Source organism: Notechis scutatus, chromosome 5, assembly GCF_049901735.1.
Source record: "Notechis scutatus isolate UNSWTSFEM ecotype Mainland chromosome 5, rNotScu1.2, whole genome shotgun sequence".
NCBI lineage: Eukaryota > Metazoa > Chordata > Lepidosauria > Squamata > Elapidae > Notechis > Notechis scutatus.
The window spans coordinates 113,099,316-113,122,438 of NC_142013.1; the positions used below are offsets into that span (position 1 = coordinate 113,099,316).

A 23,123-nucleotide genomic window follows, 5' to 3' on the forward strand; every position below is an offset into this window, starting at 1 on the left:
AAAAGTGGCTACTCGGGAGTAAGGCTGGGGAGTGATTGCCCCTCCCATAAAGGATAAAAGTCAGGCCAAGATGACGAAACCTTTGCAGGAAGCAAAGTCATTCGATCCGTTCCGAGTCATCTTTGAAGCTCTTTGTACTTCGGTTGGTTTTTCTTGTACTTCAGTTGGTTTCTTTCCTAGTTCATTGGATACTTCTGTTTTTGGCAGCACTTCACAGAACTGAAAGGCATGTGCTTATCTTGGGGGATTGTTTAAGATTAGTTCTGGCTAGGAATGAAAACAATTCCCAGCATTGCAATAAAATATGTTTTGTTTTTAAAACAAGTTTGTGAATAACTATTTATGAAGCCTGGGTCAGAACAGTTTTGCGTGCTCTAGTTAGCAGTACAATATTACCAGCGAAGAAGCTATGCTAGATTAAGTTAACTCTCCTTCTGATACTATTATATTACAACAACAGTTCACACTTGACCAAAATAAAGTCTCTTTTGAAGGACTTTTAAACTTTGGAGAGCAGGGAACGATTGCAACTGTTGTCCTTGTAATCCAGCAACCGAAAGGGAAAAAGTAAATGTCAAATAACAAAAGTCTGGACGTGCAGCCAAAAGTTGTCTCCGCTTGAGTGCTTTCAGTGGTAACAGATGAAGATGATGTTTGCACAGAACTAAACATGGAAACTGGGCAACCAACGCGCAGACCGTTCCGTGTGAGTCACCCTCTTGTTTGAATTTCTGCTGTGTCCTTTACACAACCGCGTAAAAAGCTCCTTAGATATGTACAGGGAGAAAGTGTGAGATGGTTCTTCAACTTCTAGCAGCCACTAACCACGTTCTTCAACTTTTAGCAGTCACTAACCACGTTCTTCAACTTTTAGCACTAACCACTTTCCTCAACTTCTAGCAGTCACTAACCACGTTCTTCAACTTTTAGCAGTCACTAACCACGTTCCTCAACTTCTAGCAGTCACTAACCACGTACTTCAACTTTTAGCAGTCACTAATCTACGGACATTTCAAAATTGTCAATCTCAACGCAGCCCAATGTTTCTGCTAAAACAAGACATCTGTGAAGTGAACTTTGCCCTGTTTTACGACCTTTCTTGCCACAGTTCATTAAATGAATCACGACAGTCATTAAGTTTGTAACACGGTCGTGAAGTGAATCGGATGTCAACTCATAAAACATCCCTATGCCTGTTTTAGTAGTTGCCATAAAAAAAGGGGAGGGGGAGAGGACGAAGGAAATCTGGAAGAGCGGTGCAGCAATTTGGAAGCGGAAATACATTCCAACTCTTCTCTTTAAAAGATTGTAACTAAACTACCAGAGCTTTTGCCCGTGAATATATTTAATTGGAGAACATGATTAATGACACCCAGCTTGTGAATGTGCTCAGTTGGGGAATCTGATTTATGACACACCCGGGGGGGAGGAAACAGGGTCACTGGTGACTGTAAATAAGCGGAAGGGCTTACCCATTATCAGAGGCATCTTGGGTAAAGAGTAGGAATGTCCAGACCAATCACCTTATAGCAAGATTCCATGCAGAAAATCCAACCAAGGCTGGGGGGTGGGGGGGGGGGGTGTTGCAACCCTAAATTCTACATCTGCACTCAATTTGTTTTTGCTTTACACAGGTCACCTTCAAGAAGTGAGAGGAGCCGAATGTCAACTCATCAAACATTGCTATGCCTGTTTTAGTAGTTGCCATAAAAAAAGTGGGGAGAGGAAGGAAATCTGGAAGGACAGTGCAGCAGTTTGGAAGTGAAAGTACATTCCAATTCTTCTCTTTAAAAGATTGTAACTAAAATACCAGAGTTTTTGCCCGCAAATAACGTGAATGATGACACCCAGCCTGTGAATGTGCTCAATTGGATAATCTAGTTTATGACACACCTGGGGGGAAAGGGGAAACAGGGTCATAGGTGACTGTAAATTACATAGGCCAGAGTTGGCTTCATATAGGGCAGTGCCAGTATGTCGCCTCTAATAAATCCTTTGAAGTTTTTTGAAGTTTGGCTTGAGAATCATGATTTCATTAGGGCGATGGCTGGAATCCTGACATCGGGCTTTCTCCGTTGGTTTTGTGCATCCGAAGGTCGCAAAACGGGATCACGCAACCCCGGGGACACCGCGACCTGTCATAAGTATGAGCTGGTTGCCAAACATCTGAATTTTGATCACGTGAGTGTGAGAAATGGTCACAAGTCATTTTTTTTCAGGGCTGTTGTTAACTTTGAACGGTCACTAAACAAACACATTTAAGGGACCGCTGGTTCAAAATTGGGAAGCCATTGAATTAGTATCTGCAATTCTGCCTGTGAGATTTTACTCAGTTAATGATGATGCTAGAGATGGTTTATTCAAACCACTGAATGAGATTTATAGCAAGAAAAGTAGATTTTGTCTTCCTCATCTCAAAAAACAAACAACATAACCACCAATTTTTTTAAGTCTGTTTCGCATAACCTTTCCATGCATAAAGGGAAATACTTGTTTTAATTGAAGATGGTTTCTGAGCTTTAAAAATGTGATCATGTAAAGTACGATTATTATTATTTATACACATCAAGGTACCTGTTTGATGTTCAGTGAATAAGCACTCCATAACACAGGGTGTCCATAAACACCATTAAGCAAACTGGATACCATGAAAAAGAATCTGGAATATTGCAAGGTCGAAGAATTACGAGAAAACTTTGGTCTAATTGGGAGCAACGGTGTCTGTTATTCATAAACTTTTGTTAAAATACAAAAATATGTCAGCGTGGGTGATTTGCGTCATTGGTTTAATGACATCATTACAAAATGATATTGCTCACCAGAGACATTTGACTGATGCCAGTCAAAACCTATTGAAACAAGATCTTTTGAAGTTTTTGCAGTACCTTTGGAAAATTTGTCCCATGCAGGATTAAAAGCCAAGTCCGTTCATTCATTTCCATTTTTTTTTTAAACTGCTACAAACCGGCTTCGTACACATAACAGCAATAAATTAGCAAAAGACCAATCAATGAATAGAAACCAAGAAGAATCAAACAAATATTTCCCTTTATTTATTTCCATTGCACAAATCACCAAGGTTAATTAGATTTTAAAAAACAAACAAACAAAAAACAAACAAACAAACGACTCCTCCATTGAAACATATTGCTGTATCCCGTAAAGATACACACTGATAAATGTTGTGTAAATAAATAATTACGCAACCGAATGGCCCTTTTCGGAGGAAACATGGAATCTGCTTCAAGCATTTCCAGGTTTTTAGAACTAGCAGCAATACGGCAGACAATAAGCCTTACTCCTTTGCCATCTGTACGTTGTCGGGTTTGGCTCCGATCGGTATTCCATGTTTATGCAAAGTCCTAATTAATATCTCACGCATTTCTTTGTTGTAGGAGTCAAAATCAAAGACGTTCCGAACCACGTTGGCAAGTCCTTCGGTTGGAAACTTCTGCAGAGATGAAGAAAGAGACAGAAAAACAAAACAAAACACAAGTGTGAGTTTGTTGTCAGTGATGGAAAGGGCGACTTGAAAGCTGGTTCCGTTACACAAAGAAATAACAATCTAGGTCCGTGATGAGGAACCTATGGCATGCGCCTCCCAGCTGGTTTGAGGCCTGTTTGAGGCCTTTTTCGGCCTCCCAGAGGCTGGAGGGAAGCCTCTGCAGCCTTTGCAGGCCGAAAAACGGGCCCGTTTCATCACTTCAGGCAATTCCGGTTTCGTCACTTCCAGCATTCGGAGGCCGAAAAATGGGCCCGTTTTTCAGCCTCCAAAGGCTGTTGAGGCTTCCCTCAGCTTCCTTCCGAAAAAGGCCTCAAATGGGCTGAAAAACGGGATGGTGGCGGTGGTGCATTGCATTGTGGGTGCCGGCGCACGCGCTCGCTTTTGGCACACCACCACAAAAAGGTTTGCCATCACTGATCTAGGTGTTCACTATGCTCTCCCTGGATTGCCATACTCAGAAACGTATTTTTCAAGCCTTTAGACCCGTGGTGGGATTCTACCAGTTTCCCTACCGTTTTTGGTGAGCGCGCACAGCTTTCCAAACACCAGCTGAGAGGATAAAGAAGAGAAAAGCGCAGACTCGTGAAACCTAGTGAGGAGGAAGGACTCCCTGGAGAAGAGCCTAATGCTGGGAATGATGGAGGGGAGTAGAAGAAGATGAGGGGAATGGCAGAGGAGGAGGGGGCTGGATGGAGTCCCTGAAGCAGTCGGCGTGAGCTTCAATGGACTCCAGAAGATGGCGGAGGACAGGAAGGCCCGGAGGATCATTGTCTATGGGGTTGCGATGGGTCGGACATGACTTTGCAACTAACAACAGCAAAGCGGTGGGAACTATATTACAGTATATTATGTGAATGGAGAGAGCTACTAAAGGAGGAAAAGGTTAGCTGGAGGTCATCTATAGAGTCTCCTGACCACGGGATGTCCCGTTTGTTTTTCCGAGGCACATTTTCTTCCTTGCTTTTCAGACGTGCCAATGATGCAAAATAACTTCATTCGGCTGTGAACTGAAAGGGAAGATCCAGAGCAGCCAGGCGATAAACTAAATAAATCATGCTGCGAATATGCACATCCTGAAGCTTGACTTTTGCCTGCCAGCAGTATAAACACCTTCTAACTCAAAACAGACTTACGTTTGTATAAAACCAAACCTGATTTCACGGCAGAAGGCTTAGCAGAGCCACACAATAATAGAAACAGACATTGTGTATGGCTTAATTTCCTTCCTCCGTCTTCAAGCTGTGAGATTGTTATCACTTCCCTCCTTCCTTTCATCCCAACTGGTTCCCATTACCTGCTGGACAGGGGAGGGGGATGCCTGTGTGCCCTAAACCAGAGGTCGCCAACCTTTTGGACCTCAGGGACCGCCAAACCCATAATTTTAAATCCCGCGGACCAGAGACCCTGGGAAAATCCCCCCCAAAAGTCTGCCGGAAAATCCCCCACCCCGTTTTCCTACCGATCAATTGTTCTTTATTTGGGATTGCAGGATACCAGCTTCAGCTCTGTTCTCAGTGGGAGAGACAGAGAGAGAGAGAGACTTTTGGCTTCATGCAAGGAAAACAGCAGAAGCAGCAGAAGTCGTTTTTTCTCTCCCCCAAACTCCGCCAGAAATGAGTCTTTGCCGGTGCAGCCTTTTGGAGCAGGAGGACTTGCAGAGTCCCCAAGACTCCTTTCTGGCAGAGTTTGGGGGAGAGAAAGAAAGACTTTGGCTGCTTTCCTTGCGTGCAGCCAAAAGCAGAAGAAAGAAACAGAAAGAAGCAGCCCAGTGGCCAGGCCAGTGGGGGGTCATGGCCCCCTCCCCCCTTATCTCCCTACCCTCACTACGTGTTGTTCACAATGCAAGCGACGCAAGCCTGGTATTCCTGCACAGCCTGGATTAATTGCTTTGGGGGTGACATTTCTCTGCGGACCACCAAAATATTATCGCAGACCACCAGTGGTTGGTGACCATTGCCCTAAACAAATTACTCCTGTTTCTCCCTGCTACTGGTTGAAGAAAATCTGAATAAATGTAGCCATTCCCCTGATCCAGGTCTCTTGGAAACCCCAGAGGCCAAGCAAACCAGAAACCTGAATTCAAAGCAGAAACCGAGTGGGTGAATTAAGATTGCCTCTTGCTTTCTGCCATAATTATGTCCGTTCCTTCCGTCATTTCTAGATTCATTTATGGAACGGTTCAACGACCAGCTTGTGGAATAATGACGGTTCTCTGGCACAAACAAGCATTCCAGGATCTTTTTTTTTTTTAACTATTTGAGTTAGAATAATAGGATTGGAAGCGACTTTGTAGGTCATCTAGTCCAACCCCCTTGCCCAAGCAGTAGACCCTACACAATTTCTGACAGAGGGCAGTCCAGTCTCTTCTTGAAAGCCACCAGGGATGAAGCTCCCACAACTTCCGAAGGCAACTTCTGTTCCATGGGTTGATGGTTCTCCCTGTCAGAAAGTTTCTCCTTATTTCTAGGTAGAATCTCTCCTTGTTCAGTTTCCATCCATTATACCTTGACTGGCCTTCAGGTGCTTTGGAAAATAGCTTGACTCCTTCCTCCTCTCTGGGGCAGCCCCTCAAATATTGGAAGGCTGCTCTCCTGTCTCCCCTGGTGGTCTGCAGAGAAATGTCACCCCCAAAACAATTAATCCAGGCTGCGCAAGAATACAAGGCTGCGCCGCCCACATGGCCCATGGGAACACAAGGCCTGCATTGCTTGCATTGTGAACAACACAAAGTAGTGAGGGGGCCCTGAAAGGCATCCTGGTCCAAGAGGCTGCGTCGGCGCAACAAGTCTCACAAAGACTCATTTCTGGCAGAGTTTGGGGCAGAGAAAGAAAGACTTCTGCTGCTTCTGCTGCTTTCCTTGCATGAAGCCAAAAGTCTTTCTCTCTCTCTCTCTCCCCCTGAGAACGGAGCTGGAGACGGTATCCTGCGATCCCAAATAAAGAACGATTGATTGGTAAGAAAATGGGGTGGGGAATTTTCCTGCAGACTTTTTTGGGGGGATTTTCCCAGGGACTCTGGTCCACAGGATTTAAAATGATGAGTTTGGTGGTCCCTGAGGTCCAAAAGGTTGGCGACCCCTGCTCCAAAGCCCCTGAAGGTAGGACAGGAAGCAACAGATGGAAAGTGATGGAAAGGAAAGAAGCAACCTGGAATTAAGGAGACATTTCCTGTCAGGGAGACCAATTAATTGGTGGAACAACTTGCCTCCAGAAATTGTGAATTGCTCCAATAATGGAGGTTTTCTAAGAGGAGACTGGACAACCGTTTGTTTGAAACAGTATAGGGCTTCCTACCTGAGCAGGGGGTTGGACTAGATGATCTCCAAAATCCCTTCCCACTCTGTTATTCTGTTCAATGTTAAGGTAGTCTTTAAAGATAATGCCTTCAATTATTAGTGAATTGTCCAGGATTAGAAACAGTCCTACGGTACCTGTAAATGCTTGACAAGGTTCACTACTTCTCGAGTCGAGTAAGGATAATTTATGATTCCTTGGTCAGCCAAACTTCGCAGCTCTCCAAAAGCAGCTACCAGTTTCTGGAGAACCAAGTCAGAAACATCAGGTCCGTACTGTCGAAGCATTGCCAGTTCTGAGTTTGGTTTAGGGTTATCAACAGCGTGACAGCTAAATATATCTCCTGGAATAAGCAGGAACAAGAAAGGAGGAAAAGGCATCCAATATGATCATTCATTTGCCGCACATAATAAAGGAGAAAACCTGTGATCCACAGGGAACTTACAGGGGTGCTGCGAGATATTTTAAATTTTTGAAGAAAGCACAACAGGTTTAAGCTTAGCTTGCTGACTAAGCTACTCCTAGCTCCTTCAAAATGGAGCTTGTTTTTGACTTGCGTTCTTAAGAAAGAAAGATTTGTAGCTCGGATGGTAGAGGTTGTTGTTGATTTGTTCTCTCAGCTTGTTGTTTAGTTTCTGAACGTTTCATCACCAGGGTAGGTAACATCATCAATTACCTGGTTGAAGTGTCCTGTTTCAGTTTTCTTTGGTTTGATAGGTCTTATGTATGTTGTGGATAATGGGGAAGAACATGGGCCAGTCCTGGAGTCTGGGGAAGGCTTTGACGAGGGTTCTGCGTCGGAGGCAGAGATGGAGCTGTCCGACAGTTATCAGCTGCCTTTGGAGTCAGACATCAGTGAGAAAGAAGAACAGCTGGAGCCTGTTCCCAGTGTGCGCATGCACAGAGCTGCCAGGAGAAGGGAACAGCTAAGGAACAAGGGTCGACTCAGGAGTAAAGCCACAGGTGGACGGTGAATGGCCCCTCCCACAGGGAATAAAGAGGAGTGAAAAGGGAGTGGTGTTTGCAGGAGACAATTAGTTCAATTCATTAGGGTAAAGATCTGTTCCTGACTTCTTGCCAAGTAATTGCTGCTACAGCGTGGCGTTTGGAAGATATCGGCCTGGCAGCTCTCCAAGCCTAATCAAGGTCTGTAGTTGTGAAATCTCTTTAAAGACTGTTGGCCAGGACTTTGCTGGAGAGGAATCCATTTTAACCTAAATAAAAGGGGTTTTATCAGGACGAGGAGTCGGCTTCATGATCTTGGGAAGCTTCGGTCAGAACAATGCGGTCACGTATCCAGCTGGTGTGACCACATCACATGGCGTGACCAACTCACCACATAATCATAATACAATAATGATAATAATGTAATTATACCACATAATAAACAGGACAATCAACCAAAGTTCCTGGTGACAAAACAATTGGAAACTAAACAAGTTCGGAGAACAAACCACCACTAATTTACATTCTTTTTTTTTTTTGGGGTGGGGGGGAACATTTTTCTAGGAAAATTATGCATGGCCCAAAATACATATTTCTTTTTCCAAACAGCAAAGGAGTCTAAAATAAAGAAATGATTTTAATACACCTAAATTAGTAGCTTCCTTGGAGTTTTCTTTTTCTTCCTGCAGTCAAGACTCATGAAACAAAAGTAGCATTTCCCCCCCACAGATAGGACCATAAAATAGAAGCTTTTACACAGTGCCTGACTTACCAAGGGTTCCAAAAAAGTCATTCCCCAAGAAAGGGAATCCTGGCCTGTTTGCTAAAACAATCATCCTAAAATCCGGATGAATTACTATGACATTTTTTCTCCCATCGGCGGCGGTAGGATCTGGAAGTTAAACAAACAGAATTAGCATTTTCGTTCTGACTTTATTCCAGAGAGAAAAATGACATGCTTATCAGATAACAGGTAATCAGAGTTGGAAGGGACCTTGTAGGTCATCCAGTCCAACCCCCCACCCAAGCGGGACACCCTATACCATTTCTGACAGATGGCAATCCAATCTCTTCCTGAAAGCTTCAAGGGATGAAGCTCCCACAACTTCTGAAGGCAACTTCTGTTCCATGGGTTGATTGTTCTCACTGTCAGAAAGTTTCTCCTTATTTCCAGGTTGAATCTCTCCTTGTTCAGCTTCCATCCATTATTCCTTGTCTGGCCTTCAGGTGCTTTGGAAAATAGCTTGACCCCTTCCTCCTCTCTGTGGCAGCCCCTCAAATACTGGAAGACTGATATCCTGTCTCCCTTGGTCCTTCTCTTCCCTAGACTAGCCTTGCCCAGTTCCAGTAACCATTTTATTTTTTCAGAGATCAGAGTCCCAAACCCCACTCCCTTCTGGCACTGATAATGTTCCCTAGTTGGGTCATGAAATATCTAAAAATAATAATAATCAAAAGATAGCAAAGAGATAACAGGTACGGGCTCCGTATAGCAACATAGCAATCAGTCTCCATAAACTATAAATCTATTAAACTGCTATAAATTCAACTGTTTTATTTGAATTCTTAAAGATAGTTTAATAGTAACAGTTAAAAGAATATAACATTCTTATTTGTTCAGGTGCTATTCAGATCAAAGGGCAAACTAGCAGGCCAAATTACATATTACTTTAGGAACTTGGGGCCACAGTGTATGCTATTTTAAACATACAGCCAGTAGCTATTTATATTTTTAGTTATAAGTCCAGAATAAAGATAAAAGGAACTAGATCTGGATTGGAAGTAGGGGAGGCCAGGATATTTTAGAGATTTTTTTTGGTTTTGCATCATATCCTAGCATTTTTCCCGCAGGTGTAAGGTCTGATTAATTTTTTTTTGCATGATTTATGCTAAAGATTATACAAATGACAGGTGTGAATATCTGTCCCTGATTATAACAGTGTTAAATGAAAGGCAGGAAAACAACAGATCTCTCTGGGCTTATTCTAGAGCGAGAAAGCTGCTAATGTGCCTGTTGAACTCTTGTTTGTATTCTTTAAACAAAAAACCAAAATTGTTGCATTTTCCATGATGTACTGTATATTTAAAACTAGCATAGTTCCCTACGGAACTATGTGGTCGGGCTTAGTTTTTGGGGAGGAAAAATAAGGGGAAAAAATTCTGCCTCTGCCTACCAGCATCCATTGGTATTCATCTGGCTAGCGTCCTGTCAGTGTGTGAGAGAATGGAGGGCTGTTTGGAAACTGAAACAGTATTTGCTGTGTGAGCAAGGAGACAGCAAGGAGCCTGGGTGTAGCTTAGCTCAACTGTTTTGTATTAAAGCTGCTTGGTGCTGCTGTGAAACTGAAACTCCTCTGCTTGTGCTTTGCATTTGGAAGATATTTCTTTTCAGGTGGGGAGGGGGAGTAGAACTCCTTAGCATCAGAGCGTGTTAATAATAATAATAATATAGGAAATTCTAATGCTCTGATGGTCATTTAGAAAAATCCTTTCTTAGTGAGCCCCTAGAAGCCAAGAGGGACATATGGGCCAAATTTCAAGATGGTAGTCTTTATGGTTCTGGAGATTTTGTGATGATGTGTGAGTGGTCTTATCTATCTCTCTATTTCTCTATTTCTCTATCTCTCTATCTCTCTATCTATCTCTCTCTCTATCTCTATCTCTATCTATCTATCTATCTATCTATCTATCTATCTATCTATCTATCTATCTATCTATCTATCTATCTATTTACCTACCTACCTACCTACCTATCTACTGTCTGTCTATATCTATCGATTAGTATAAATTAATAACTAATCCCCTCCATTTCTCTGAAAAAAAAATTACACCCCCTCGTGCATATGTTATAAACAGCTCTTGATTTATTCGTCTACAATAAAGCCGGTGATGCTTTCTCTCTGGGGCCGCTTACTCGAAACAATGCGTCTCCCATCTGACAGAATCATTTCTCCGCTCTCCACCAAAGTTTTCAGGATGCAGGTAACGTTGGTGGGCGCCTTGTCTGCCTCATCAATCATCAGGATGTGCCCTTTTTTGACGGCTTTCACCTAGGAAGGGATGATGTGGAACGAGACAAAACGTTTACAGAATGAATATATATATATGTATGTATGTATGTATGTATGTATGTATGTATCTATGTATGTATGTATGTGTTTTCTTAAGTTTTCGCAGGTACTTACATGTATGGCATTCAGCTTTGTTGGGTATTTTCCCATGTCATTGTAGTTGTTCTTTTAAAGTTGTAGCAGCGTTCAGCAGAATCTCATCTGCCATCATCAGGTTTCTGTATGAACACTATGTGAACACTATACAGAAGACTGATGATGGCAGATGAGATTCTGCTGAAACGTGCTACAACTTTAAAAGAACAACTACAATGACGGGAAAATACCCGAACAAGGTACCCATTCTGATACAAGGGCTTCTTTTATTATTGTGGACGAGGCCAGCAAAGCAGAGAAGATTCCCAGGTCATTCCAACGAAGAAAGAAAAATCCGATCTCTATTTCCAATGTTTGATGGATGGGGATCAGAAGTAAACAAGACCTATAAATCGTTCTCACTCTCATTCATCTGTTTTCCTGTCTATCTTCCATCCATCCATCCATCTCTCATTTATCTCATCTGACCCATCCATCTGTCCTTCTGTCCATCATTTATCTGGTCTGTCTGTCTATCCATTGATCCATCAGTCTGCTATATCTATCTATCTATCTATCTATCTATCTATCTATCTATCTATCTATCTATCTATCTATCTATCTATCTATCTATCTATCTATCTATCTACCTCTGTCTTTCTTTCTTTCTTTCTTTCTTTCTTTCTTTCTTTCTTTCTTTCTTTCTTTCTTTCTTTCTTTCTTTCTTTCTTTCTTTCTCCAGCTACCTACCTACCTTTCTTTCTTTCTTTCTTTCTTTCTTTCTTTCTTTCTTTCTTTCTTTCTTTCTTTCTTTCTTTCTTTCTTTCTTTCTTTCTTTCTTTCTTTCTTTCTTTCTTTCTTTCTTTCTTTCTTTCTTTCTGTGTGGTCTATCGGGTCTGTCTGTCTATCCATTCATACACCCATCTATCTGTCTATCTCTATATCATATCATATCATATCATATCATATCATATCATATCATATCATGTCTGTCTGTCTGTGTCTGTCCGTCTGTATGTATTTCTGTCTGTCTATCTCTGTATCATGCTCTCTCTCTCTCTCTCTCTAAATCTCTCCCTCTCTCTATCTACCAGTATCTAAGTTTCTGTCTGTCTGTCTATCTATCTCTCCCCCCCCATATCACTCCCTCTATCTACCAGTATCTATCTATTTCTCTCTCTGTGTGTCAGTCAGTCTGTATCTCTATCTATGTCTGTCTGTCCATCTCTCTGTCTCTGTATCTCTCTGTATCTATCTCTCTGTCTATATTCCGCTATCTATCTGTCTGTCTGTCTGTCTGTCTGCTTGTCTGTCTATTTCTCTCTCTCTCTCCCTCTCCCCCCCATTATCTATCTGTCTGTCTGTCTGTCTGTGTCTATCTATCTACTTACCTATCTATCCAGCTGTCCATCTTTTGTTATGTCTCTCTTCATCCGTCCATCCATCCGCCCATCTACCTACCTACCTACCTACCATCTATCTACCATCTACCTAAAAACGTATTGTAACGTATAATGTAATGTATTTAAGACTCAGTTTTCCTAAAACGTGAGGAGAGCCCGGAATTCATCAGGTGCTCCACTCCGCGAGGGCCACAGCACGAAGTCCCGTGTGTGTGCGCGCGCGCGTGTGTGTGTGTCTCAGAGTTCACCGAGGGGAAGGACAAGCTGTGGTCCACCCGGGGAGACTTACGAGGGGGGAGTCTTCATACACGATCAGGCCCTCTTTCACCGAAGGCTGCAGCGTCAGGCTCTGCACGGTGGTGTCCCTAGGGAAGGAAAACAGGCACAGGTTTCTACGCAAAGACCCCGGCTGACAGCTATCAGTGCATTGTGTGGAAAGTGTGTGTGTGTGTGTGTGTGTGTGTGTGTGTGCGTAAAGAGAGAGGGAGGGGGAAGCTGCATTTTCTAGCACGCTGTCCTATTTTTCTACTCCCTAATTCACAGAAGGAGGCAGTACGTTTCAGTTCCCTTTTAGTTGATTTTTGTAGGTCACCCACCTAAAGGCGAGTAGCAGATGTCAACAAAAAGCCACAATATTCAAGCTGGGGATTTGGATTCCAATTGGAGAAACCTAAGGGCGTTAAGCAGATCTGGAAGGCAGGTGGTCCTCGACTTATGAACACAGTAGAGATTTTCTTCCAGAATTTCCATTGCTAAGCGGTTGTTTAAATGAGTTCTGCCCAATATGACGACCAATTTTGGGCACACATACACACAAACGGAGAGAGAGATGATAGATGTAGATGATAGCTAGATAGATAATAGATGATAGCTAGATATAGATGATAGACAAATAGACAGACAGATGATAGATAGATGATAGATAGATATAGATGATAGATGATAGGTATAAATGATCGAGATGATAGATGATAGACAGATAGATATAGATAATAGATAGATGATAGATGACAGACAGACAGATAGATGATAGATAGGTAGGTAGAATTGGAGATTGAATAGGGAGATAGATAAGATAGACAGATAGATAAAAAGAGGTAGACAGAGATAGAATTGGGAGATAGACAGACAGATAGACAGACAGACAGACAGACAGATATATAAAATCTCTTCAGATTGTGTGTGTTTGTGTTTGTGTGTGTGTGTGTGTGTATGCGCACACACACTCATACAGAATCTCAAGGGAAACCAGAGTCCCTCTCTGACAGAGAGAGCAATTAAGAAACATAAAAGGTAAATAAATGTTTGTTTGTTTTTTTAATTAAAAAAAAAAGCCTTTTGCCTAACCCCAAAAGTTGACAGCAAGAATCCCACCATCCAAAGCTGGCCTTACCTGTGCAGCTGCAAATATTCCCTGGGTCGATTCAACAGGTGAAGGAATCTGTCGACAATTTTATTTTTCCCCACGCCCTGCAAACCACAAGGCAACCACCATGAGGGATGATTTGAGGGGTGAAGATAGGGAGGAACAGCCTACTAAATTCGGGAGCTAAAATGAGAAAAGCCCTGAGTTTCTGGCACTAAAACACCAGGCTACATTATTGGAGAGACATACAACGTTATTACAATCAGGCTAAAACCCACATAAAACCAGTATTAAATCAAGGGGCTTCTGGCAAACATTACAGCGTCAATTGTATTTTTAAATCAAAAGGGAAGATTGATTTTCTGCAGGGTTAACGGCTGAAAACGCCTCGTGGCTACGTTACAGATAGCCCTCAACTTTGTCCCATTTTCTTGCCACAGACATTAAGTGAATCACATGGTTGTGAAGCGAAGTCACTTTTTTTTTCAGTGCCTTCGTCACTTTGAACTGTCACTAAATGAACAGTGGTGTCATGCCCCTGTTGGAATCTGACTCGGAGGGAGAGATGGAACAGCTGACAGGGAGTGGGAGTGTGGCTCCTGTGGTTGTGGAGGAAACTGGGGAAGGGCACAGTCTGGTTGGGCATTCAGAGGAAGACCCAGGCCCACCCCTTCTTCATCCTAGGACACACAGGGAGGAGCGGATATGGGAGAAACATGAGTGGCGTGGTCTACGGGGGAGGAATGGGCCCTGATCCCCTTCATGGGCTGCAGCTGGGAGGACTGTTTAAAAGGACAAACTGCGCATGGCCCAGTGCTGGAAGCAAAGCGTGCATTATTCTTGTCAGAGCTTATCTATGTTTTGGCTTCCTCCCAACTGTGGTTGCTGCTTATCTGGTAGAAGTCTGCAATTAATCATCCTTGCCTACCGTAGTAATTCCTTCAGTGTGGCTTGTGTTGGGTTATTTCGAATTAACTTTACTTTGGGTGCGGACTGCATTTACTCCCTCCGTAAGCTGTTTTCTTTAAGAGTTTGATATCCAGCCGAGGATAATTGGACATTGGGGCCAAGTTGGAGGCATTAAAGGGACTTTATTCTATTTTTGTGACTTGGTTATTGTCACGCCCCAGGTCATCACAGGTGGTAAGTCAAGGACTACCTGTGCACATTGTAAATAAACTTGAAACCTACGTTAACTTGCAAACAAACAGCCTTATTTGTATTCTTAAATTAAAGGGGAAGATTGTCTATGAATATTTTTCATGCAAAGAATCCATCAGTTGCCTAATGTCCACCCACCTATAGTCAAATATCTAGGGAGGCATTTATTTTGGCATGAAATCCCATCACAGCTGCAACTAGGTTTTATTTTAAATCAGCCAGGTTTTATTAACCAAACACAATTCCCAGATAACTATTTATACACATACACACAAAACGCACACACAGAGCTATCTAATTCCTCATATGTATCACCACTTCTTATTTTCAGGGGATGTCATTATCTGACTAACCTCACTTGCGTGTGTCACCCCCGGCCTCCTTTTTGCTGTCAGAGGCCTTCAGGAACTTCTTCTTCTGCAGCTGGCAAGGCATTCCTGAAGGCCCCTGCAGCCTCAGGATCGATCCAGAGCTTTCTTACCAGCTCCAGAGGCCTTCAGAGGAAAGCCTTGCCAGCCTTGCCAGTGGCCGAAGAAATGGGCCGGCAAGGCAGGTGTCGGGGTGTGCAAGGTCGGGCTACAACTGTCCAAAGGTAAGTTCCAACCTCTCTCATCCCCACTCTAGCTTAATTTTTACCCATCCACTCTGGAATGGGAGGGATCTTAATTAGGGCTTATTTTGGGGGAGTAGGGCTTATATTGGGCGCACGTGTAAAAATCAAGCTAGGGCTTACTTTCAGGGTAGGTCGTATTTTCAGGGAAACAGGGAAACATCAATGAGCAGGAAGCTTAAACCGTTTATTATTTCGGGCAAGGCCGCAGCCAGATTTATTGACATTTATTTGGAAATCGCATTTACATTTTAGCGAAATTGATATGGACAAAGAATTTTGTATGTTTAAATGTAGAAAACCGATTTGATAAAGTTTGATCGTTCTTACCTGGTTACCAACTAAAAGGAGATGTTCTCCGAGCAAAAAATCTTTTAACATATCTTCCATCACCATCATATGCTAATAAAGAAAAGAGACTCACGTTTTAAAATCGGAAAGGAAATAAGCGAGGAACAAAACAACACTTATGAATGCTGTAATCATTCTTCTGAGTCAGCAGAAACAAAAATTTTATCTTTCTGTACAATCACTACTACGAGAGGTCCTGTGTGCTCCCTGAGCTGGGTTGCTTGCAGACGTTTCATTATCCAACTAGGTAACACCATCACTAGCACGGATGATGTTAGCTAGCTGGGTAATGAAACGTCTGCAAGAAAACCGCCAAACTCAGAAAGCACCAAAGACCCTTCGTTTCAAGCCTGAGATACAAATATTATTGTTTATTGGAATTGTTACTATGGTTCTGCTATTCTGGGTAGGGACTTCAATGGAAGGGAGAGAAAAGGTGGTGCTTTGGGAGTGAACAGACCAGTGTCAGGGCTCTGGCACTTACCCCCATTTACATAATGAGTCTCTAGCCGAACTTCCAAAACTTAAAGAAGATTTATTAGGAGTAAACATACGTGTAGCCAATTTATTAGGAGTAAACCTGGGTGTAGCCAACTCTGAGACACATCATTCATTGTCACCCTTGACCCGGGTTTCCCCTCACCCCCTGGGTGTATCATAATTCATATTCTCCAATGGGACACATCCATCGCCAAGAATCATCAATCATGAGAATTTTGCATGGCAGAAACTTCGGTCACCTAGTTACTATCTTTGAAAACATTTATGGAATGCAGTTTCAGTTTTGCAAGCTGCTGCATTGCTCCTCTTTCCCTTTCTGTTGGCAACTCTAAAGAGACCATAGAAATATTTTATGAGTTGACAACCCAGAGGTAATGCTGCACTGGGAGATGATGAAGAGTTTAGGAGAAATGGGTGTGTGTGTGTGTGTGTGTGTCACCATGTACCTTACTCGTTCCATAAAATTGTTCCAGAATTCTTATAGGACTGATGTCTGAAACCACACAGATATTTCAGGTTTCATTTCTACTCAGCCATAATCCAATCAAGATTGGCTCATCAGAACCCCGAGAACACAATACCCTTTTTTGGGATTTAAAACAGAAGACACTTTCCAGATTCTTCACAGACAATGATTAAAAAGGCAGCAATAATGCCCCCCTGATGCTCTTGGATATGTTCCAGAATTGAGCTAAATATAGTTGAAGACACACAACAGAAAGAAAGGCTAACTTCTTGATTTGGGAAAAAACCAGAAATCCACTGCACAAGTAGAGAATAGAGATTACCCCGCTGTATTTAGCTTGTAAAAATAGCTTAGGATTTAATTTTAGTCGGTTAAAAAAATAAAATAAAAGTTGAATCACTAACCTAATACGTTGCGGAAAAGGCTGGTGCAGTTTGACTAAATCAATGAAGAGCTGCCTATTCAGGTTCTCAGTCTCCCAGGGCATGGTTGTCCCAAAGGTGCTTTTTCAAGAAGCAACTGGGCTTTCTTTATTTTTCCCTGAAGAGGTTTCGCTTCTCGCCCAAAGAAGCTTCTTCAGTTCTGCAGGAATGGTGGAGAATGGAAGGATTTATATTCCTTGCCGTCATCAGGTCATTAGGATTTTCCCTCTGAGAGACATTGAGGCCACTTGGAAGTTTATCTGGTTATCTGTCCAAGTGGCCTCAACGACTCTCAGAAAGAGCGCTAACGACCAGAGGACTGCAAGGAATATAAATCCTTCCATTCTCCACCGTTCAGTCAGAATGGAAGAAGCTTCTTGGATGAGAAGCGAAATGCCTTCAAGGAAAAGCAAAGAAAATTCCAGTTGCCTCTTGAAAAAAGCACCCTTGGGTCAACGGAGAACTGTTTTGCAATGTTTAGCTCGACGGCAGCTGGTGCAGATGGCAGTGGAATCGGACAGTGAGGAAGAACAGGGACCAGTCAGGGAGTCTGGAGAGGATTCGGATGAGGGTCCTGCATCCGATCCAGAGATGGGGCCAGGACCATCTGGGACTGGGGTGCTGATTCTGGAGCCTGGCAGCAGCAAGGCAGAGAAACAAGGGGAGCCTCTTCCCAGTGTGCAGAGCTGCTAGAAGGCGAGAGCAGCTGAGACAAAAGGGGCGACTCGGGAGTAAGGCTGGGAGGTGATTGCCCCTCCCATAAGGGATAAAAGTCAGGCAAAGATGACAAAACCTTTGCAGGAAGCAAAGTAGTTTGATCAGTTCCAAGTCCTCCTTGAAGCTCTGGTTCATTTTTTTTCTCTGGTATTTCGATTGGTTTCTGTGATAATTGGAGACTTCTGTTTTTGGCAGCATTCCACAGCACTGAAAGGCATGTGCTTATCTTGGGGAACTTTAATTAGTTCTGGCTGGGAATGAAAGTAATTCCCAGAGTTGCAATAAAATAGCTTTTGCTTTTAAAACAAGTTTGTGTTTAAGTACGTTTGACGAAGCCTGGGTCAGAACACGCAATTATGGGGAAACCTTTATTCTGTCTTGATGGATCGAATGTCCATTTCTGGATGCCATACTAGAAGAAGGATGAGGTCAACCTAGAACAGGCTGAGAGAAGTGTAGAGGGGACAAAGAGCTGTCCAATAAAGAGAGAGTGAAGGAACTGAGTATGGTTATTCTTGAGAAGACTGAAGATAGGGTCCTTCTATCTTACATCCTATCCCTATAGGATGCACCCTTCACAACAGGCAAGCTTCCACCCTAATAGCTATTTTGGGGATCTCAAAAATGCCAAATTGCACCCGTTTTGGACCTCAACCAGAGTCTACCCTCAAAAGACAGCCAAGAGATGGTCTTCATCTGTCTGAAAGAAGAGATCTGTTGTGGGCCCGCCGGCGGCTGACGGAGCTGGCAACAGAGTCGGACAGTAGTGAGGAGGTTGGAGAGGAACCTGGGCTGGTCTTGGAGGCTGAAGAGGGCTCGGATGAGGGCTCTGCATCGGAGGCAGAGATGGGGCCAGAACAGCCTGGCAGTCATCAGCTGCCTTCAGACTCAGACAGCAGTGAGGCGGGGGAGCTTCTGGAGCCGGTTCCCAGCCTGCGCATGCACAGGGCTGCCGGAAGAAAAGAACAATTGAGAGAGCAGGGTCGACTCAGGAGTAAGGCCACATCTTGGAGATGATTGGCCCCTCCCATAGGACATCCAAGAGACGTGAGCTCTTGCAGGAAGCAATAAGTTCGTCTTGTTGGTTCAAGCTTTGAAAAATTCTGTTTGACTTTGAAAAATTCAAGTTTGGCCTTGCCCTGCGCTTGGCAATTCATTCTCTGGCCTCTGTTCTGACCCCACACCCTTTTCCAACAAATCAAACACAATCCAAAAGGAACAGAAACCTTGTATTGCTTTTACAAAACAATTAGCTGTGATAAGCACGAGCCTTGCCAAACTGTGCAGACCGCCAAAAGATAAGAGACAAGAAATAATTTGGAATGCAAGAATCTTCAAATACAAACACAGCATACTGGAATGTCCACGAGGCTGGAGTTTCAAAACGTCTTTGCCTTCTGCAAAGACCGTTCGCTTCACAGCTGGCTTTTATCTTCTTGAAGGAGGGGCCATTACCTTGCAGCCTTACTCCCAAGTCGCCCGTGCTGCTGCAGCTGCTCTTTCCTGCAAGCAATCCTTTGTGCACGCGCTCTTGGCACAGGCTCCTCGGGAACCTCCTCATCGCTGCTGCCAGCCCCCACAATCTCTGAAGGCAGCAGTCCACTCCCTGATGGTCCTGGCCCCTCATCTGAGTCCTCGCTCTCCTCAGCCGTCCGCACCTGCTGCCGGCTAACCACAACAGGCCAAGTGCGATAAGGTGGGTGTTTTATCAACATTCCCCTGAAAGACTGTTTGCAAAGCCTGGCGGGCTGTGAATGAACATAATTCACAGCCGTGGAAATAAAAAAAGAGGTTTTGCCGGGACTTAAGAATTGTGTTTTATGCTTTCTTAAGGAAGCCTAGGTCAGAACGAGATCCAGCGATACTTACTTGAGGGTTTTCATAGAAAAGAACGTCAGGCACTTGTATGCTCTCGTAGGGATTATAAACTGGAATTTGGACACTCCCAATCCTGAGGACTCCGGACTTGATTTCACCTGGATGTTCACACAAATCAAGGATCACCATCATTTTATGCCCACAGGGGCACAACTATTTCCATTCTAAATGCAACTGAAATGTTTAATTTTGGAAAGTCCTTTGAGAAAGACTTCAAAGTTGCTTTTGAAATGTTACTTGGATATACATGCATTTTGATGTCCACTATGTTTGCTTCGAGATATCGGCTTGATGTTTGCAGGAGTGGGTACGATGGCCTAGAGGCGGAGCTCCCGCCTCACAATCTGAAGGCTGTGAGTTCGATCCCAGGGAGAGGCAGATTATTTCTCTCTTTCTGGGCACACTGAGAATATATCTCAGAGGTCTCCAAACTTGGCAACTTTAAGACTTGTGGACTTCAACTCCCAGAATTGCTCAGCCAGCTGTGTCTTAAAGTTGCCAAGTTTGGGGACCTCTGATATATCTGCTGGACAAAATTCCGCATTCGCAACAGGAAGGGCCTCCGGCTATGAAAACACTCTGCTAGCTCCATTCAGTTGCCAGACTCGTTAAATGGAGATGATGATTAGCTTGATGTTTGTTAGTCTATCTAACCCTGGCCTTTTAGAAAAGCAAGATGTAACCATGATTTGCGCTGCGAGATTATTTCCTTTCCTCGCAATCCCAGCTGTGGAATTTCCTGCCATAGAAATCTGCAAAAACGCAGCTGGTCAAATCAAAATACACACTACTCTTAAAAACGAAGCTAATATCGTTATACTCTTAAAATATTTTTTTCGTGCCATGTAAGCATTGTAACTACCATTTCAGCTAGTTCCCTTTGGCATCGAAAATTCACAGTGCCAATTATGTAAAAATTCATTTGTTGCAATATAAAACGTGCACAAAACAACCGATCTAGATTTGCACTGTAGAAAAGAACAAAGGTTTAAAAGTTTCTACTCAAACATAGGGGTCTAATCACTTACTGCTTTGAACTTATTGCAAATATAAAAAAGATGCATATTATTTAATCTTTCTGTGCATAGAAATACAGAAAAAAAAAACCACCATCTTGAAAAATCTAGATATTTTGGTTAAGCATACTGAAGCCCTAAATAGAGAACACAAATTAGCATAAACAGCAACCAACTATTTACACTAAATCATTAATATGGATTTCTAATAAGAAAATAGCTTCTTGTATTTTTAAATCAGCAATGAATATTAATCTGTACTGTTACTGTTCCCAATTGGATGAACAGGCAAATTATGTATCATTAGCTCCTGTATGGTACGTCAGTGGAACAATTCAGAAAATGTAACCATCATATACTGTATTATAAACAACAGAATAGGTGATTATTTTAAAAATGTATATATTCCCGTTCAACAGGATCTCCTGCTAAAACATTTACCCTGAATTGTTTTAACACATTTTCTACGCAGCAAAGATAAACGAACAAGCAAAAACAGGACCAAGTAATTATCACAGCGCTGTTGTTTTTGTAACATAAAGCGGATGTTGCAGATTTTACAAGCAACCCGATTAAATGTCTGTTAAAGATCAGCTCATTTTAGCTTGTGATTAAAAGCTGCAATGAAATGATGGGTAAAAAGACCGGATTCTGGCAATCTGCTTCTCGTTAACAGATGATCAGACTAGGCATAATAGTTCATTTATTTAAGGTATTTACCTCCTAACTAGGGTGTGATAGAATTATCTATCACACCCTAGTTAGGAGGTAAATACCTTAAATAAATGTGATAGACAGAATTATCTATCACCCCCGCACTGACAAAGAAAGCACTTGTATATTTCAGTTATTTCTTGAAGTTCATTTACTGTATTTTTGTGCAACCCATAAACAGAGAGCAAACCTAACTCCCTTCAAGCACTGAGAGCGTTAACTAGTTGGGTAATGAAATGTTTGCAAGAAAAGAACCAAGCTCAGAGAGCACCAAGGACCCCACAGTTCTCCTCCTCCTCCTCCTCTTCCTCCTCCTCCTCTGTCTGTCCAGAAACCCAACTCCCTTCTAGCATTGATGATGTTACCTAGTTGGGTCATGAAATGTCCGCAAGAAAACCACCACCAAGCTCAGACAGCACCAAGGACCCAACTGTCTCCAAACAATCAAATAAGACCATAGCTAACTGATTCATGCAACATAACACAGGCAGAAGTCAGCGTAAGACAAGATCCAAACGACTTGATCTAAATCCAGCCACCTCTGAAGGAACTTCTTCAGGGAACCTCGGATCCTTTTGGACGTTAATGCACGAAACAAGATTCCAGAGTTAGAAGAATGACGGGGTTTGGGGCCCAGTTTGTACGCGTACGATTTAACAGGGGAAAAAAAATGTTTTTAAAAAGAAGAGGAAAAAACACAACCAGAACTTACAGCTAAAGTCTTTTCCCTCCGTTTCCTGGATGTCAGCAGGGCGGGATTCGATCTCGGCATCCAACAGGTTCTTATGTAAGGCGGATTTGGCCAGATTGGGTAAAAACCTAGATGCCACCAGGAAAAAAAAAAAAAAAGGGGGGGGTTATTTCAGAGAGAAGCAAACAAAAAACAAAACAACCAACCCTCTGTTCTGCAGACTTTTTACAGGTGATGAAATCCTGACCAGATCCTATGGCAGTGATGGTGAACCTTTTCGTTGTGGTGTGCCAAAAGCGTGTGCCCACAATGCAATGCACCCTCCTCCTGTGCATATGCACGCAACGCCCCCATCCCGCCCCTTTACCTGCACTGCACACGTGTGCGCCTCCCGGCTGATTTTTGGGCCCGCTTGAGGCTGTTTTTGCCCTCCCGGAGGCTCGAGGGAAACCTCTGCAGGCCTCGGGAGGCCGAAAAATAGGCCCGTTTTGGCACTTCCGGTATTTCCGGAAGGCCCATTTTTCAGCCTCCCGAGGCTGCAGAGGCTTCCCTCCAGCTTCCGTGAGGGAGAAAACAGTCTCAAGTGGGCCGAAAATCAGCTGGGAGCCACGCACATGCGCAGTGCAGGCTGGGGCGCACGTGCCCGCACAACTGGCTCTGCGTGCCGCCTGTGGCAGGCATGCCATAGGTTCGCCATCACGGTCCTATGGCAATCTTCTCACCTCTCAATATTATCAGGGCATGAAGGGCCCTTTCTTAGCTTACTGCCTCCTGAATCCGTTTCCCCTTGCTCACCCAGATAATACAGGCAGTCCTCGACTTACGACAGTTCGTTTAGTGACCGACCGTTCGAAGTTAACAACGCTATTGACAAAAGGGACTCGGGACTACTTTTCACTCTGATTGAGTACTGTGGTCTCGCCGAGGTCACGTGATC

At 43.3% G+C, this 23,123-nt stretch overlaps 1 protein-coding gene across 2 annotated transcripts in view; it reads right to left on the minus strand.

Annotated features, from left to right (window-relative positions):
- Positions 1-23,123, minus strand: part of VWA8 (von Willebrand factor A domain containing 8) — a 126,891-nt gene that overhangs the window by 58,593 nt on the left and 45,175 nt on the right. For both annotated transcript variants that reach the window (XM_087967577.1, XM_087967576.1), the window contains exons 18-26: positions 22,208-22,314; positions 19,757-19,863; positions 15,761-15,832; positions 13,687-13,763; positions 12,583-12,658; positions 10,659-10,794; positions 8,517-8,636; positions 6,937-7,142; positions 3,300-3,451 (exon numbers count right to left, since the gene is read on the minus strand). In XM_087967577.1, the coding sequence (XP_087823703.1) occupies positions 3,300-3,451; positions 6,937-7,142; positions 8,517-8,636; positions 10,659-10,794; positions 12,583-12,658; positions 13,687-13,763; positions 15,761-15,832; positions 19,757-19,863; positions 22,208-22,314 (1,053 nt within the window). The remainder of the gene's footprint in view (positions 1-3,299; positions 3,452-6,936; positions 7,143-8,516; positions 8,637-10,658; positions 10,795-12,582; positions 12,659-13,686; positions 13,764-15,760; positions 15,833-19,756; positions 19,864-22,207; positions 22,315-23,123) is intronic.